This window comes from Cnephaeus nilssonii (genome assembly GCF_951640355.1).
Source record: "Cnephaeus nilssonii genome assembly, chromosome: 14".
NCBI lineage: Eukaryota > Metazoa > Chordata > Mammalia > Chiroptera > Vespertilionidae > Cnephaeus > Cnephaeus nilssonii.
Genome location: NC_137085.1, coordinates 60,302,603 through 60,319,843, shown reverse-complemented (window position 1 = coordinate 60,319,843; position 17,241 = coordinate 60,302,603). Strand labels below are relative to the sequence as shown.

General features: G+C 35.5%; 1 protein-coding gene across 4 annotated transcripts in view; it reads right to left on the bottom strand.

Moving 5' to 3' along the window:
• The window catches only part of DENND4C (DENN domain containing 4C), a 121,180-nt gene that overhangs the window by 67,004 nt on the left and 36,935 nt on the right, over window positions 1–17,241 (bottom strand). For all 4 annotated transcript variants that reach the window (XM_079790678.1, XM_079790679.1, XM_079790676.1 and 1 more), the window contains exons 3-9: window positions 14,495–14,747; window positions 12,553–12,622; window positions 10,699–10,868; window positions 6,456–6,694; window positions 5,118–5,184; window positions 3,228–3,286; window positions 2,228–2,372 (exon numbers count right to left, since the gene is read on the bottom strand). In XM_079790678.1, coding sequence (XP_079646804.1) covers window positions 2,228–2,372; window positions 3,228–3,286; window positions 5,118–5,184; window positions 6,456–6,694; window positions 10,699–10,868; window positions 12,553–12,622; window positions 14,495–14,747 — 1,003 coding nt within the window. The remainder of the gene's footprint in view (window positions 1–2,227; window positions 2,373–3,227; window positions 3,287–5,117; window positions 5,185–6,455; window positions 6,695–10,698; window positions 10,869–12,552; window positions 12,623–14,494; window positions 14,748–17,241) is intronic.

The following is a 17,241-nucleotide window of genomic DNA, read 5'->3' as shown; positions in this document are numbered from 1 at the left end:
ATTCAAAATGGAATTTTATCTTCATTTATTTACTTACCAAATATCTGAGTACTTAATAAGTGCCAAGCACTGTTCTAAATGATGGAGCATAACAGTGAATAAAACAAAGATCCCTGCCCTCATGAGGTATAGAGTTTAGCATAAGAGTTAGCAAACTTTTTCTGTAAAAGATAGGAAATGTAGGACTAGTGAGCCATATTGTTTGTCACAATACTTAACTGTCTTCATACGTGAAAGCAATCATAGGTAATATGTAAATAAATGGCCTATGTCCCAGTAAAATTTTACAAAAACAGGTGGCAGGCAGGATTTGATTCCTGGACCATAGCTTGCCAACTCCTGATCTAGCAGGAAGAGACAGAAAATAAACAGAAGACATAATAAATGAAATATAGACCATGTCAGGATTGCTAAGCGCTACAGAAAAATGAAGAAGTCAAGTCAAGTGAAGAGGATGAGAGTTCAGAAGAAAAGGAAACAAGTTGTATTATTAAATAGGGCAAACAGGGTAAGCTTCCTTAAGAAAGTGACAAGTGAACAGAAACCTGAAAAACGTGAAGGAGGGATTTAGCCACGGGGATATCTAGAAGAGGGCTTCAAAGAGAAAGAACAGCTTTAAGGCTGTAAGGTATGGGGCCTGCCGAACATGCTTCAGGGGTAGCAAGGAGTCCAGTGTGGCTGGAACAGAGTAATCAAGGGGAAGAGTATTAGAAAAGGAGATCAGAACAGAGAGTCAGAGCCACTAGCACAGAAAACTTATAAGGATTTCAGATTTCCTTCAGTGAAAACTGACTGTCTTTAGTTCACCTGCAACTACTTAAGAAATTTTGGTATAAAGCTATCTGACAGCAAAATACGACAACCTTGTCTTCACCTTTGACTTATGCAGCGCAACCTTAAACAGGGTCACTGTTACAAAAATACTCATTTGTTTCATTAATTTTTGCTACAGGGCTCCATTAATTATTTTATATTCTTTGATATTCAAATCATTCTCCTTTTGAAGAATTTATCCTGTCAGCATTCTATTTTCTCTTCTTCAAATTGCTTAATTGCTAAATCCTCATTTACCAGTGGTACTGCATGCAATTCAGGGAGCTCTCCAACATTAGTGACATAAACTCCATGCAATCTTGCATTTTTCATAAAATTTCTAATTTTACATTGCAACTTTTCCACCTGTCCTTGAACTATACTGCTGAAATCAATCAAGAGACTAGGCCACAAAGATTCTGACAAAGGGGCATGGATGTTTTACAGGAAGGAATATTTGAGTGGGAACTTGCTAAAATTGGTCAGTTCATTAACAAATATTTTCATGTTATAATGACTTTTACTTTCACATGCAACTGTGAAAACTTGAACATTAATATGTATATAATGAAGTTATTTGCTTCCCATAAATCGTCTCTCATGTTATCATTGTTTTTAGTCCTCAAAGCATTTCTCGGACCAGATTAAGATCTTGGAGACATATTCCATTTGTTGATTTAACAAGTATTAATTCAGTGCTTACTCTATGCTACCAAGCATTTGCACATTATCCTATTTCAAAATCACTTAGAATTTTCTATATGTTAATGGCTCACAAAGATTAAAAGTTAAAATTGGAAGAAAATTGAACTCCATAAGCCAATAAACAAAAATAAATCCAGAGACAGAGAAGCATCGAACAGACCATCAAACCTCAGAGGGAAGGCTGGAGGGGTGAAGGGTGGGGGGCGCGCACACGTTAAGAGACCAACCAAAAGGACTTACTTATATGCATGCATATAAGCATAACCAATGCGCACAGACACTAGGGGGGTGAGGGCATGTGTTGGGGGGCTGGGAGTGGCCAGGGAGAGGCCAATGGGGGAAAAAGGAGACATATGTAATACTTTAAACAATAAAGAATTTTTTAAAAAATTGGGAGAAGGTAACTGTGTAATTTATTTCCATTATTAGATCAGCTGAAATTGGCCAGAGCCTCTCATTTAATATAGTAAGTTTCATTCACAATTTTTATTATTATGTAATCACATAGATTCTCTGAAAAACTCTAGAATATGAACAATTAGAATTTGAAAGTTTCTCTCAAATAGAGAAAATTTCTCTTTGCCAAACTATTGTTTTTAAGTTAAACTTATACTGGTAATTCCAAAGTTACTTTTGTTAAAGAAAATTTATCTTCAGAGTAAAAATTCTGTCAATAATTCTGTGCTAAAAGGAAAAATACTATACTTACAGCTACAACAGCTTCGGCTACTCCAGTTAACACAGCTGGCCTCAGAGAATGCAGCAGAATCTTACTCTCAAGTAAAACAAAGAGCAGCAATGTTGCACAATTCTCAGGACCCAGATTCATTAACAAGGTGCTAAAGTTGGCTCCACTAGAGAGAGAAAAAGAGGTGATTATGAACTATTGTGCTAAAACATGTTAAGATATGCTTATTAAATTATTTCCTATATATTAATAGAGCTAGAATCTAGTGTTAACTTCAAGTTCTGATTTAGTTATCACTGAAAAGTAGCAAATCTAATGAAATAGTTTAATAGAATGATTCAAATTCATCCCTTGGTAACAAAGGGGTATTTATCAGGAAATATATTCCTGAAGATGAACCACATGAACACTCAAAAGAATGGAGGTAGGGGTTTGGGGCTGGGAAGGAAGAACATATACAAAGACTTGTCAGATTCAAGAAATTGAAATAAATCTATTGTGACTAAAGCATAGTAAGGGAAGGGATGAAAATAAGCAAGAGATAATGCCAAAATAAAAATAACACAATTACATTTGCATTCACGAAAGAATACAGTGGCTACAGTATGAATAAAGAACTAAAGGGGGGGAAAAACAGAGACGATCAATTAATAGGTACTTAAGTGGTCCAGGTGAAAGATCATGCTAGCCTAGACTAGTGATGCAGATAAAGAGAAGCTAGTAGATTTAAGACATTTTAGGAGGTTACAATTAGTTCACCTTGAACATGAAGTTATGAACTGAATATGGGGAGGGGAGATGAGAAGAAAAGGAAGGTATTCCTTACATCTAATCTTGCAACTCTCTTAAGTATTCTATTTTTAAAATGGCCCCACCATTCATCAAGCTATCAAAGTTAGAAACATTAAAGCTATCCTTACATAGTTTGCAAAAATAGCACTTTCTTATCCTAACCCTTAAAACGTTTTAAAGCATTCTGCTCCAAATGAATAAATATATCATTTTAGATAGCATTATTTACCTTAATGGTAAAGGCGTGGAAACTGGCTGCGATAATATTAGCGCATCATGGACTGATAGCTTAAAAAAAAAACAAAAAAGATAAATTAACCTAGCCAATTTTGAAACCTAAACATTTAGATCATGGATAATATGGAAAACACTTTCCTGTGCAGACTAACACAACAGTTTTGGAAATATGTACTAAGATATAAAACAATAGCTGTATTTACTCAGAAGTACTGTATTCGTTCTTTTTAACCAAATTGTTCATTCAATTGAATTTTTATTCAGTTAATTAGTGAAAATGTAATTACCTTAAAATTATGAAATAATTGCTTTTTATTTATTTATTTTTTTTAAAAAAAACACATTTTATTGATTTCTTACAAAGAGGAAGGGAGAGAGATAGAGAACCAGAAACAGCGAAGAGAGAGAAACATCGATCAGCTGCCTCCTGCACAACCCCCACTGGGGATGTGCCCGCAACCAAGGCACATGCCCCTGACCGGAATCGAACCTGGGACCCTTCAGTCCGCAGGCCGACGCTCTATCCACCGAGCCAAACCGGTTTTGGCGAAATAATTGCTTTTTAAAAGCCTCAAATTTACATGTTGGTAAGCAGTTGGAAATTACTTAATACTTATTAATACTTGCTGAACTGAAGTACATTCAAGATTAACAATATTTGACTTAATGCTATCATATCCTATATAATAAAGATGTAATATGCAAATGGTCGTTAACACCGTGAAGCCTAACAACTGACCGTGTAACGACCGGATCACGGATCAGCAGGAGGGTGGGTCAGCGAGCTACAAGCAGGTGGCGGAGAGCTACAGGAGGGGGCAGGGCAGCAAGCTATGAGGGGGGAGGCGGGGGGAGCTACAGGAGGGTGGGGCAGCAGGCGGAGAGCTACTGGAGGGCAGTAGGGAGCAACTGGCACACGGATTCATGCGCAGGGCTACTAGTCACATATAATATTGATAACATCTTAGAAAAAAAAATTCAAATGCTTGCCTCTATAGATCAGTGCTCTCAAAGTGCCAATTTGCAAACCGTTATGGGTCCAGGAAAAGATAATATATAAATGGAGAGCAAACCATTAAGAAATTTTTATGGCAATCTGACACTGCCCACACATCCAATATCACGATCAGTGAATTTATGTCTTTGGACAGGATATAGACTTGTACATGTCTATACAGATCTCACATAGTAAGTTCCATATGTCACAAGCTGTATACTTATGTAGGTCTGCCACAGATTGGAAATTTAAAAAAACCTAGTCCAGTGATGGCGAACCTATGACACGCGTTGTCAGCACTGACACGCGTAGCCATTTCTGATGACAGCGGCCGCATGCCGAGGATGAAACATTTGCTGCTCCTGAGGATGAAACATTTGCGAAATAATATTTTATCCTCAAAGTGACACACTACCCGAGTTATGCTCAGTTTTTTGGCGAAGTTTGACACACCAAGCTCAAAAGGTTGCCCATCACTGACCTAGTCCTTTAAGATAGATAGTTTGAAGAGCACTATTATAGACTATTTCATTTTTACCTTCCAACCTTAACTCATTTCATATTTAATATCAGTCACTCCCATATTAAAAACATGCCCATAATTCTGGGTTTTAAGTTATGAAAATCAGCTACAAAAAGTCTATACATGGACCAATGTTGTTAATGTCATGAATCAGGAATTAAAATTATTCCAATTTCGTACACCCAAAGTTCAAAAAAACAGTACAAAGGATGTTTAGTAAAGATATAAAATACCGGAAATTCAAGGACTTTATGAATGCATACTACCCCACCTCAAACCCAAAGAGTCACAGAACCCCCACTCTACAGTGATGATAATGAACATATTCAGGGCTCCCGTCAAATATACTCTTTTTTGATTACCTGTACAAGGATTCTCGGTCTTTGTGGTGAAGGAAAGGGGATATTTTGCATAAAATGTGAAATGTGCCTGGAAAAGAATTGGAAATAAAGGTCATAATTACTTTGCTAAAATGCTTCATAGATTTTTTTTTAAATCTTAAATATCATTATATATCTTCCCAAATACGACAAAGCCACTTACCTAAAACTTATCCTAACTAAATAAATTTAGTGTAAATAAATGTACTCATCCTACTAAACTTCTGAAATGCACAACATATTTCCTGATTTAAAGTCCACATTATCCTCTATTATTGCCAGAAAAATATAATGCTTCTTACATTTCTCCAAAGTTTTAAGATCTTAGAGGCCACTAAAATGCAAATTATTACTTCAACTGATAAAAAATTAATCACTACACAGATTTTAAAAAACTATTTATGAAAACTTAATTTTTCAAAAGATTGCTATACTGTCACATTAAATTTTAATTCAAACAATTTTAAGATAATATGAAGGTTGAAAGTTAAATCAGAATTATGAACCATTAGATTGTCATTCCATGAGTACAATCTGAAAGTTGAAACCATATTTCTATACCAAGGTATGATAAGTTTATATTAACTTTACTCCCAACTTATCCACGAAACTAGTACATTTTGATGGTACTCTATCTGCTATAATGGAAAATTTTTCAAATTGTAACAAAAATCTATGTCTACACGTATATATAATACATTTCCACCAAGCTCTTGACACCTCTTGGTTTGTTAGTAGGATACATAAATTATTTACTATAATAAACAAAGGTCAATGTGCCACTAGAAGTCAGAAAAGACATGGTTTTCAAAAGACAGAGGCTCTGCTCCACATATATCTTTCTTACTTACAAAATATTTCCATGACAAAGGGAATTCTAAATCAAAGGGAAAATGTGTAGAATTCTACCAAAGCTAAAACCAAAACCTTACTTTTAACATAAATTTCTACATAAGCTTAGAGATGTTTTACAATTAGATTTTAGAATGACCACTGATATGACTGAGTGTGTACAAATGTGTATATTAACAGCTACTTTTCTCTTGGTTATTAGAAAATGAATAGGAAGAACACACAGTACAATGTATGTAAGTTTCTTCCTCAGCTGAATTCTCAAAAGAAAATTTGGTCATCCTCACCCACCACTCCTCAATTTTAAATTCAGTCAATGACTCAAGTAAAAAGGGAGCAAGTAAAAAGTAGGGTGACTGTGACTCCCCTTAACTTTGCTGCTTAAAGTCAGGTAAAGAATGAAATAAATATATATTTACACACACACACAGTTTTTCCAGCAGACATGTCTTTCATCATTATACGTACTTTTCAATGGGAAGAGGATGTGGTCCAGACACAGAAAGTTTGTAGATAAACATGAGAAATTTTCTAAAAGCTTCAAAAAAAGGCCAGTGTGAGAGTAAACAAATGCATTTGTTTGAATTGATGGATTTGGAGACCATTTTTCTCTCCACAGGTGTCAATAGGCCCAGCTGCATAAGCTGTTTTTCTGTTAGAAGTTCCCAAGAGTAAGGCTCATAAAACTGGATGGCAGCTCCATATACCTACAGAGCAACAGAATTTCATTATAAGACTTCAGGGTTTTTAAAAATTAATTTCTCTTTTTCTCTTATTCCATAGAAATATTTGCTTAGAATGCATGACAGATAAATAAAAAGAAATATTTTGACATTGCTGATGGGAATATAAAATGGTGTGGCTGCTGCTGCTGAAAAACAGTTTAGCAGTGCCTCCAAAAGTTAAATAAAAAATAACCAAGAAAAAAACAAACAAAAAAGAATAACCAGATGACACAGCAATTCCACTCTTAGGTATACAAGCATTCCCTGCTTTTTGCAAGTTCACATTATGCCACTTCCCTTTTATAAAAGACCTATATTAGCACCTGTTTACGCTAACAGAATTAATACAAAGAGGATTTTCACTTTTATGAAAGTAGGCAAAAAGCAATAATAGCATTCAGCATTTGTTTGGCAGCCAGAAATACAGAAGCGGTACGCACCCCAGCAGTGAGAGTGGCATCACCAAGCTCCTTCCCGGGGAACCACACTCATCATCTCCACATCAAGCCCCCATTCTTTGAACTGTATCTGTGAGTATCTGTGCTTTATTTAGATTTATTTTGTGCTTCTGTTTGCAAGATGTGTCCTAAGGTATCAGAAAAGCCTAAGAGAGCTTCTAAGGGTATTATGCTTAGCATAAAATGGCATGATTAAGCGTTTGATCATGAACTAAAGACATCCTACGTGTGTTGAACTTGCCTAGTCCATTTGTACTATTTACACAAAGAAAGAATCTTGAAAGCTGCCAAAGTTACTATTGGTTCTGTTAGTAGCAAAGTGGTCTCCTTTAGTTGGCATCCAGTAATGGATAAAATGGAAAGTCTATTATTTGAGTGGATTGATGGGTGTACAAAGCATGGTGTGTATTTATCATGTCATTCCTGCTTTTACCATATGTTAGTGCTACTTTAGATTTTATGTGTTATTTGGTATGATTTGGTAGGTTATTTTGGGGATTTGGGAACGCTCAAAATTTTTCCTATATAAATTAATGGTAATTGTTTCTTCACTTTACATCATTTTGGTTTGTAAAAGATTTCATAGGAATGCTCTACTTTTGGAGAGTAGCGGAAACCTGTATACCCAAAAGAATTCAAAAGAGGAACTCAAACAGGTATTTGTACACCAATGTTCATAGAGCAATATTCACAACAGCCAAAAGGTAGAAACAACCCAAATCTCCATCAACAGATGAATGGATAAACAAAATATAGTATATACGTGCAATGGAATGTTATTCATCCTTAAAAATAAATAAAATTCTGATAGATACAGCAACATGGATGAACCCTGAAAACACTATGCTAAGTGAAATGAGCCAGACACAAAATATCATATTATTCCATGTATATGACCTACTTAGAATAGGCAAATTTGTAGAGACAAAAAGTAGAATAGAGGTTACCAGGGACTTGGGGTGAGGTGAGGAAAGCTTCTGTTTAGGGTGATGAAAAAGTTCTCAAACCAGAGAGTAATACTTATATAAATCGTATGACTACTTAGTAATATATTATCATATTAACCCTTGTCCTTTGTTTAAAAAATACATTTTTATTGATTGCAGAGATGAAGGGAGAGGGAGATTAAAACATCAATGATGAGAGAGAATCCTGCACACCCCGCAAACGAGGTATGTGCCCTTGACCGGAAATGAAGCCGGGACCCTTGAGTCCACAGGTCAACACTCTATCCACTGAGTCAAACTGGCTAGGGCAACCCTTGTCTTTATAGATACAACACTTGCAGATAAAATTATCTCAAAGTGATCTCAAGAGGTTTCTTAACAAGCATCTCAATGAGGCTTTGTTGTTCTCTACTTGTCATAATTTGGTAACTCAAGTGTTTGAAGATCTTAAAATTTTCATTTTATTTACTGCTTTTAAATAAGAGAATCGGTAAATGATTATTAAATTAAAAAGTTAGCTTAGTTGTAAGCAATACAGTTAATATATGGCCTTCATTAAATGAGTATTTCACTATATTTCAGATACTATGCTTGATTTTAATCTTCATTATCTTTAACCCAGAGGCTGCAAACTTGTAGAATGAGGCTGCCAATGTATTTTGTTTGAGCCACAAGAGTCAGCTTTGGTAGGTTATAATTTTCAATAAAATTGCCTATTTTATCAAATTTCCTAAGAAATTTTAAAATTTCTACTACATCTGTAGTTTTATTTTCTAAATAACATTTATTCCTGATATCTTTTTTTATTTTAAATTATCATTCTATGTCATTACTGTTTATAGATCTTTTCAATTTTTTACTATTACAAATAAAGAATGTACATGTTTTTGGAAAATGTATACATTCACATCTCTTGGGATATGCTCAGGAGTATAATAGCTGGGCCACAGGGTTGCTTCTTTTCCTTGCTGATAATGTAGAAGTTCTACATTTACTTGATATAAGACCCATCCTGAATACATATATTGCATTATTTTCTCTCAGCTTGGGCCTGCTTTTTCACTTTCTTATTGATATCTTTGAATGCATAAATATTCTTAACTCCAGTGAGGTCTATTATTCATCTTCTCTCTTATGGCTAGTGCTTTCTGCATGCTTTTAAACTATCTTTGCTTACACCCTCCATTTTAATATATTATTTTTCTTCGGATCCTTGTTGTTGCGAAATTAGCCAATCTAATGGCTGTTCTTTTGAAAGTAAATGTCTCTTCTTTCTGTGTTTTGATGTTCCCTATACGAATAGAGGTGGTTTTGTATTTTTACTTTTTTTCTACTGAAGTTCAGAGTGTATCTTGAGTCTAGACTCAATTGTTCATCAAGCCTGGAAAACTCTCAACCAACCATTAACTCTTTACATGCTGCCTCTCCCTTTTCTGATCTCTCCTTCTAGACTTCATTAAATGTCTATTGGTTGTTCTGATTCTATCCTGTACATATTTAAACTTCTTTTATGCCTTATGTTTTTCTGTACTACATTTGAAGTGACATATCTTCCACTTCATTAATTCTCCTTTCATGTATGTCTTCTCTGTTGTTTAAACTACTCACTGAATTCAATTTTAAGAACATATTTTTTATTCCTACACGTTTGATTCTTTTCTAATCTTTCTATTCATTTTTCAAAATATCCTAATCTTTCTTTGATGCTTTTAGGGGTCTTGAATCATTTCAATTATATATTCAATCTATAATATCCTTCATATTGTTATTCTTTCATTTCAATATAAAAGGTCCAATCCAGCTTTGTATTACGAGTCTTGTTGATTCTTCCTACATCTTCTAGCTTTTATTATAGTCTCATTTTATTTTATTTATTTATTTAAAATACCTTTTTTATTGATTTCAGGGAGAAAGGGAAAGGGAGAGAGAGACAGAAACATCAATGATGAGAGAAAATCATTGATCGGCTGCCTTCTGCACGCCTCCTACTAGAAATCGAGTCAGCAACCCAGGCATTTGTCCTGACTGGGAATCGAACAGTAACCTCCTGGTTCATATATCCACATTCAACCACTGAGCCACACCTGCCGTGCTATAATCTCATTTTAAGGCCTGAGTTTTTGGGGTGTCTCTCCAGAAAGACTTTATATTACTTTCTGTAGAAGTTTCAGGGGTATCAACATGCTGATACCAATTTTCATGTTGACCTTTCACCTTTCACTACAGTGCAAATTTAATCCAAAATGTATTCTGTCCAAATAATGCTAACATTCAAATAAAAGTTAGGCCTAGCCAGTGTGGCTCAGTGATTGAGTGTAAACACATGAACCAAAAGGCCACTAGTTCAATTCCCAGTCAGGGCACATGCCCAGGTTACAGCTCAATCCCCAGTAGGAGGCGTGCAGGAGGCAGCCAATCAATGATTTTTCTCGTCGATATTCCTATCTCTCTATCCTTCTCCATTTCTCTCTCTAAAAATCAATAAAAACGTGTTGTTGTTTTTTGAGTTGGGTCTTATTAATCATTTAATAGGATTAAAATATGAACAAAATAGGTCAAATAAAAGAGGAAAAAAATATACCTTTTCAGCAGAAGAACCTGTCAGGACAAAAGTTGAAAAAACTGGAAGTGGGTATTTGGTTTGGGGATCCCAACATTCAATAGTAGCTCCCATAGGAAGGCAGAAGAGAGGTACAGATTCTGAGAGTGGAAATGACTCATAATCATCTTCCGGATATCTAAATATTAAACCTTTTGGAGAAAGGAGACAATAATAAGTTTTTCTAAATAGTTACTCTTCCATAAAGTATATGTGATACATTATTAGGATATTTTAACAGCAAACTTCATGGAAATATTTGTGTGAAATTTCAAAATCAATTTTTCTCTTGCCATATCAGAAATTTTACTAATTTAAACAAATTTACCCTTTACTTTTTGAACTATGGACTTTTAGTTCATAAAATATACTAAATATACTAGTTAAAACTCTATAGGATCACAAATCTTAATGTATTTTCTTCTACATACTGCCAACATCTTATAGGAATGGTAAGAAACACACAGGAAAATTTATCAACTATTTCAGTTAGTCTTCTATAAAAAATTCAGGGAAGGAACAAGTATTATGAAAGAATGCCAAAGAAACAGAAATTATCCCAGTCCCTAAACTCATCTTGAGAGAGAAACAGTATAAAAGGCATGCAACATGAAAAGTAAATGAGACAGAAACCCTTTGTGACCGAGTACAGAGAATGTGAGACCAAGGAAGTAGGAGTAGGAGGGGGTACTCCGAGAAGCATAACACAGCCCCTACATGTCATTAGTTCGTTAGCCTTTAGCAGACCACATCCAAGATAAACACTTGAAAATCAGTAGCAGATTTTTGAGTGCAAATTCAATCTTCAAAACTCTGTATTTTAAAATACATGTCTTATATAAAATACCTGAATACTTTCATGCTTGTTTCTGTGAGATTTTTTAAAGTGACACTCTCTCCCCATCAAAAAAATAATTTTTAAGAAAATCACATACAATCAACACATTACTGCAATGTTAACAGTATCACATTTTTAAATGATACTGAATTTGTAATTTTATATTAATTAAATAGTTTAACCCATTAATATGAATGTCTTTATGAGGAAAATCAACATTTTTCAGATATAAATTTGCCTAATTTCTTTGAAGTAAAACTTTATTAAAAATATTGTGAATGATCAAAATGTATTTGACACTGCTTATTTTCACAAAGAAGTATTCCAGTATTTCTCTTCTATTTACAACTGGAGCATACCTGTATTTTCAGTTTTTATCCCACCATACCAGCGGGATGAAGAGGTCACACTTAAATCTTTACAGCCCTTGACACTTTACTGTGCAGTAAGAATGTGGCGATAGATTTCTCAAACACTTCATGGCAGAAAAGTTTCTCAGGCCCTCCTGTCCTCCATATAGCTGATTCTTTGCAACAAGGGAGAAAGGAAGCAAGTCCACCTTTCATGGCAAGTAACATGTGGTTTCAAATCAGACACAAAGAGATAAGAGAAGGAAATATAAGAAGTAAAGATGCAATTTGACACCTTTCTGATTGCCAAAATATAAAAGATCAGAGAGTAAGCACTTTTCCACTGAACTGTTAAATCTATTAGTATAGACTAAACACCTGCATGTTTATTCCACAAATGCCTGTTTGAGATGAAAGTTTCTATTTAATTAACAACACTTTTGGGGAGACAATATTAACATACCTCATAATGTGTAATGTATTTAAGAAAATAGTTATGCCTTTACATGCTAAAATTATAGATAATTCCACTTATGAATGGGTCAATTCCACAAACTACATAAGGGAGCATACATTGCCTTTCCTAACCAAATGTTAATGTGCAACAATAACTACAGTAATAGAGATAATTTTTTTAAGTTTACTTACCAGCTTTATACGCTATTGAATTAGAAGCAGGTACAGACTTCTTATAACACAGAAACACACTGGAACCCCACTGTAAAATATAAATTAGGTTTTAAAAAAGACAAAATAGAAAAAAATTTCATTTTGTTGAATATCTTTTAAAGATTCTGATTATTTATTCAGGGAGTCTGTTTAAAGCATGTTTATCAAAACAGACTATAATAATAAAAGCATAATATGCTAATTAGACCAGACGTCCTTCTGGACGTCCTTCCAGATGAAGCCGGGGGCTGCGAGGGAAGCCCAGGTCCCGGGTGCCAGCCAGCGGCCAGAGGGAAGCCTGGGTCCTGGGGGCCGGAGGGAAGCTGGTGCTGGCAGCCGGGGGAAGGAAGGCCTACTCTTACAGGGCCTCTAGTATAGTATAAAAAACAGCAAAACATGAAGTTGAGAACATTAGAAGAAAAGAGTAAAATAACACTGCCACCAATGTTAAACTGACTTGAAGACAGTTTCAAAAAGTTCAGAATTCTGTAGTAATCCAGAAATACCTATATTTGAAAGAGAGAGAAAAAACTAGAGTGGACACCAGAATCCAAACGAGGAAAGACTGGGGTCACTGGGGTGCTATAAGTCATTACCTCCAGAGGCAAATCTGTCCTAATAACCATGGATGCATCAGACCTCTCTACCTATATATTTAAGCTAATATTAGTTTGATATAAACATATTTTTCAAGATAAATCTGATTCAATAGTAAACTTTAGTCTCATAAAACTATAAATCAAATGTATATGTTCAATTTTCTTCTTCATTAGAGCCCTTTTAAAAAATAAGTATGTATGGGCTTAGTGCATAGAGCGTTGGCCTGCGGACGGAAGGGTCCCGGGCTCGATTCTGGTCAAGGGCACATACCTCGGTTGCAGGCTCCTCCCTGGCCTGGGCCCTGGTCGGGGCACGTGCTGGAGGCAACCAATCAATGTTTCTCTCACATCGATATTTCTGCCTTTCCCTCTCTCTTCCACTCGCTCTAAAAATCAACGGGAAATTATCCTCCGGTGAGGATTAAAAAAGAATACATTTGTTTAAAAAATATATATATATATATATACATATATATATATATGTGTGTGTGTGTATGTATATGTGTGTGTGTGTGTATATATATATATATATATATATATATATATATATATATATGCCCGGCTGGTGAGGTTCAGTGGTTTAGCCTCAACCTATGAACGTCAACGGTGCAATTCCCAGTCAGGGCACATGCCTGGATTGTGGGCTAAATCCCCAGTAGGGGGTGTGCAGGAGGCAGCCCATCAACGATATCTCTCCCTTCCACTCTGAAACCAATAAAAATGGTTTTAAAAAAATAAGTTTGTAAATATCTCTATATATAAAAGGCCAATATGCAAATTGGCCCCTCATGAGTTCAACCGGGAGACCAGGAGTTCAATCGCTCGCTATGAGGTGTGCTGACCACCAGGGGGCAGCGTGGAACGAAGGAAGGCCCTGGCTGGCAGCCAGAAGGCCCCAAACCGCCCTGATTGCCGACCAGGCCTAGGGACCCTACCCATGCACGAATTTCGTGCACTGGCCCTCTAGTTTAAAATAAATATATATAAGAGTCCCCATCCAGACTCCCTGCAGTTTTCCTTAAAAAAAAACCCACACACCATTGAAACCCAGAAGTTAATTAAACCTCTAATTAGCATTAACAAAAGCAATATTAGCATGCACCACCCCAAAAAAATTCCTGGCTTTAAGTATCTATTTTCTGAATGAAATTATTCTAAAGCATCAGATAGCTAAAGATTTTTAAATTATTATGTATCATAAAATTAGAAAGCTAAAAATAATAAAAATCATGAAAATATAAACTGAGAGTAAATTATATGCCCAATAATCAACAGGAATCCAAAAATTATGCTTTTTCTAAAATATGAAACTTTATTCTTACCATTCCACAATTTAAGTTTTTGTCAACTTTGCAGAAAGTATGAGGAGGGGTTTCTCCTTTACTGGTTACAATAACACAGATATCAGTTACAGCCAAGGAATTCTGGGGCCGAACTGGAGAAGCCCTTCGATAAGTGATAAAGATTCTTTGTGAAGTAGTTGAACTATTGTTGACATTGGCACAGCGACCATAGGGTGTGGCTTGGATCACTTCACATCCTGAAATAAGCCTTTCTTTTCCTTCATATAGAACTCTGCATGACAGGAAGGGGAGAAATAGAACAGTAAATAAAGTTCAGTTTAATGCTGGTTTTAATTTTGGAAATAATAATTGGTCTCTTCTATTGTTTCCCAAATCTTAATTACAAACAAAAACTAAAATTATTACTTTGGGAAATATATATCTCTTTACTATTTTTCAACAGCTAGAAGTAAAAATAGGATCAAAGAACCTGATTTTTTTTATTGCTTATTACAAGAAGCATATGAAACAAGAAAAGGGCAACACTGCAAACATGCTCAGGTCAATTCGTAGAAAAGAAGTCTTCAGATATTTTCACAAAATTTTCCTTCATAATTCCTATCAAAATTTTACCCTTAAAACTCCTTTATTGGGTGAGTTAATAAATAAAAATATATCTCATCATGAGGTCATGAATCAGCAACTTTAATATAGTAAGATGTCAGTATTTCCCAAACAGATCTACAGAGTCAACAAAGTTCCTATCTAAGTCCTAGTTGCCTTTTTTTTTTTATAATATATTTTATTGATTTTTTTACAGAGAGGAAGGGAGAGGGAGAGTTAGAAAGATCAATGAGAGAGAAACATCGATCATCTGCCTCCTGCACACCCCCTACTGGGGATATGCCTGCAACCAAGGTACATGCCCTTGACTGGGATCGAACCCGGGACCCTTCAGTCCGCAGGCCGATGCTCTCTATCCACTGAGCCAAACCAGTCAGGGCGCCTTTTTAATAGAAATTAGCAATGTGTCCAAGTTCAAATGGGAATGGAAGGGAACCCGTTTGAAAAGCAATCTGGGAGGGAAGTGGGACAAATTTGGAAGACTTGTACGCCCCCATTTCAAAACTTAACTTCTATTATCTTTTCTGCATGTTTGAACACAAAATAAAAAATGCTGGAGAAAAATACTGATTTAAAAGTCAATGAATCTAATCAGTGGAGAAGATAAGAACCTTGGATAGTAGTCTGATTCTTTATCTTAATAAACATATCTGACATATAAGAATATATTATCCTGCCCTAGCCAGTTTGGCTCAGTGGAAAGAGCATTAGCCTGCAGACTGAAGGGTCCCAGATTCGATTCCGGTCAAGGGCACATGCCTAGGTTGCAGGCTCAATCCCCAGTGTGGGGCATGCAGGAGGCAGCAGATCAATGGTTCTCTCTCATCATTGATGTTTCTGTCTTTCTCTCCTTCTCCTTTCCTCTCTGAAATAAAAATATATTTTAAAAAAATGAATTGCAGAATAAGAATAATTAAAAAAAGAGAGAATATATTATCCTATTAAATTATACTTTATAGAGAGTATTTAACATTATGAGGGAATATCAAATCTTATTTAACTTAACTTACTTTCAGGAAAAAAGTAATTATTTTTGTAAATATCTTATCTCAGTTTATAAATCAGTCAAAAGGGTCAAAAGTTGAACAACAGTGTTTCATATTTAAATGAGGTAGGTGCTTGGCTCAGTGGATAGAGCGTCGGCCTATAGACTAAAGGATCCCAGGTTCGATTCCGGCCAAGGGCACATGCCCTGGTTGCAGGCTCGACGCCCCCCCCCCCCCACACACACACACAGTAGGGGGCATGCAGGAGGCAGCCAATCAATGATTCTCTCATCATTGATGTTTCTATCTGTCTCTCTCCCTTTCTCTCTGAAATCAATGAAAATATGTATATATTTTAAAAAAAGAAAAAAAGAATATGGTCCCTTAAATGTTAAAAAATAAAAAAGAAATTAGTAGGGGGCAAGGAGGGAACTTGCCTTAGGGAACTGCAAGGTGTATATAAAAAGCTACTAGCAACCTGAGAACATCTAAGTATAATTATCTAAGTCATCATTTTATTTTTAAGTTGTGCCACTGAGCCACAAACAACAACAATCTTTTAGAGATTCGCATCCTTTCTATTATGACTGTAGAGGGGGTGGGGGAAGGATGTGAAAAGATGGCCTTTAAAGGATGGCTAACAGAGGGAACAGTGAGGGCTAGACCATAAGTCCCTGCCTGGTTTACCTTCAACTGACATGGATATTATCAAAATTTTATTCTATAGCCATCCTTGTATATATATTACCTATGTTCTTAAGACAACCCATAGAGAAAATTGTTAAAAACTGAGAGTAAATCCATTACATGTCCAGAACCACTCCACCTCAATCAATAATTGGTGTTCACACTCATTTTAACCTCCTTTTCCCTTCTCAAAGGAAAAGCCCCTCCATGAAAGGCTAATCCAGTCATCTATGCTGTTGCTATTACCCCTTTAATCTGTTTCATAATTAATACTACCTCTTACTACTATATATCAGCTCTTCCTTCTCAATTTGTTTCTTTCCTTCAATATAAAGATGTTCAAAGTTATTTATCCCCTGGAAGAAAGGTTTAAAAACAGCCCTTGACTCTGCATCCCCTTGCCCCTCAGGTGTCCTAAAGCATGACTTCTGAGGATTTTGTTAAAATACAGATTCTGATTCAGTAAATCTGAGTAGTGCCTAAGATTCT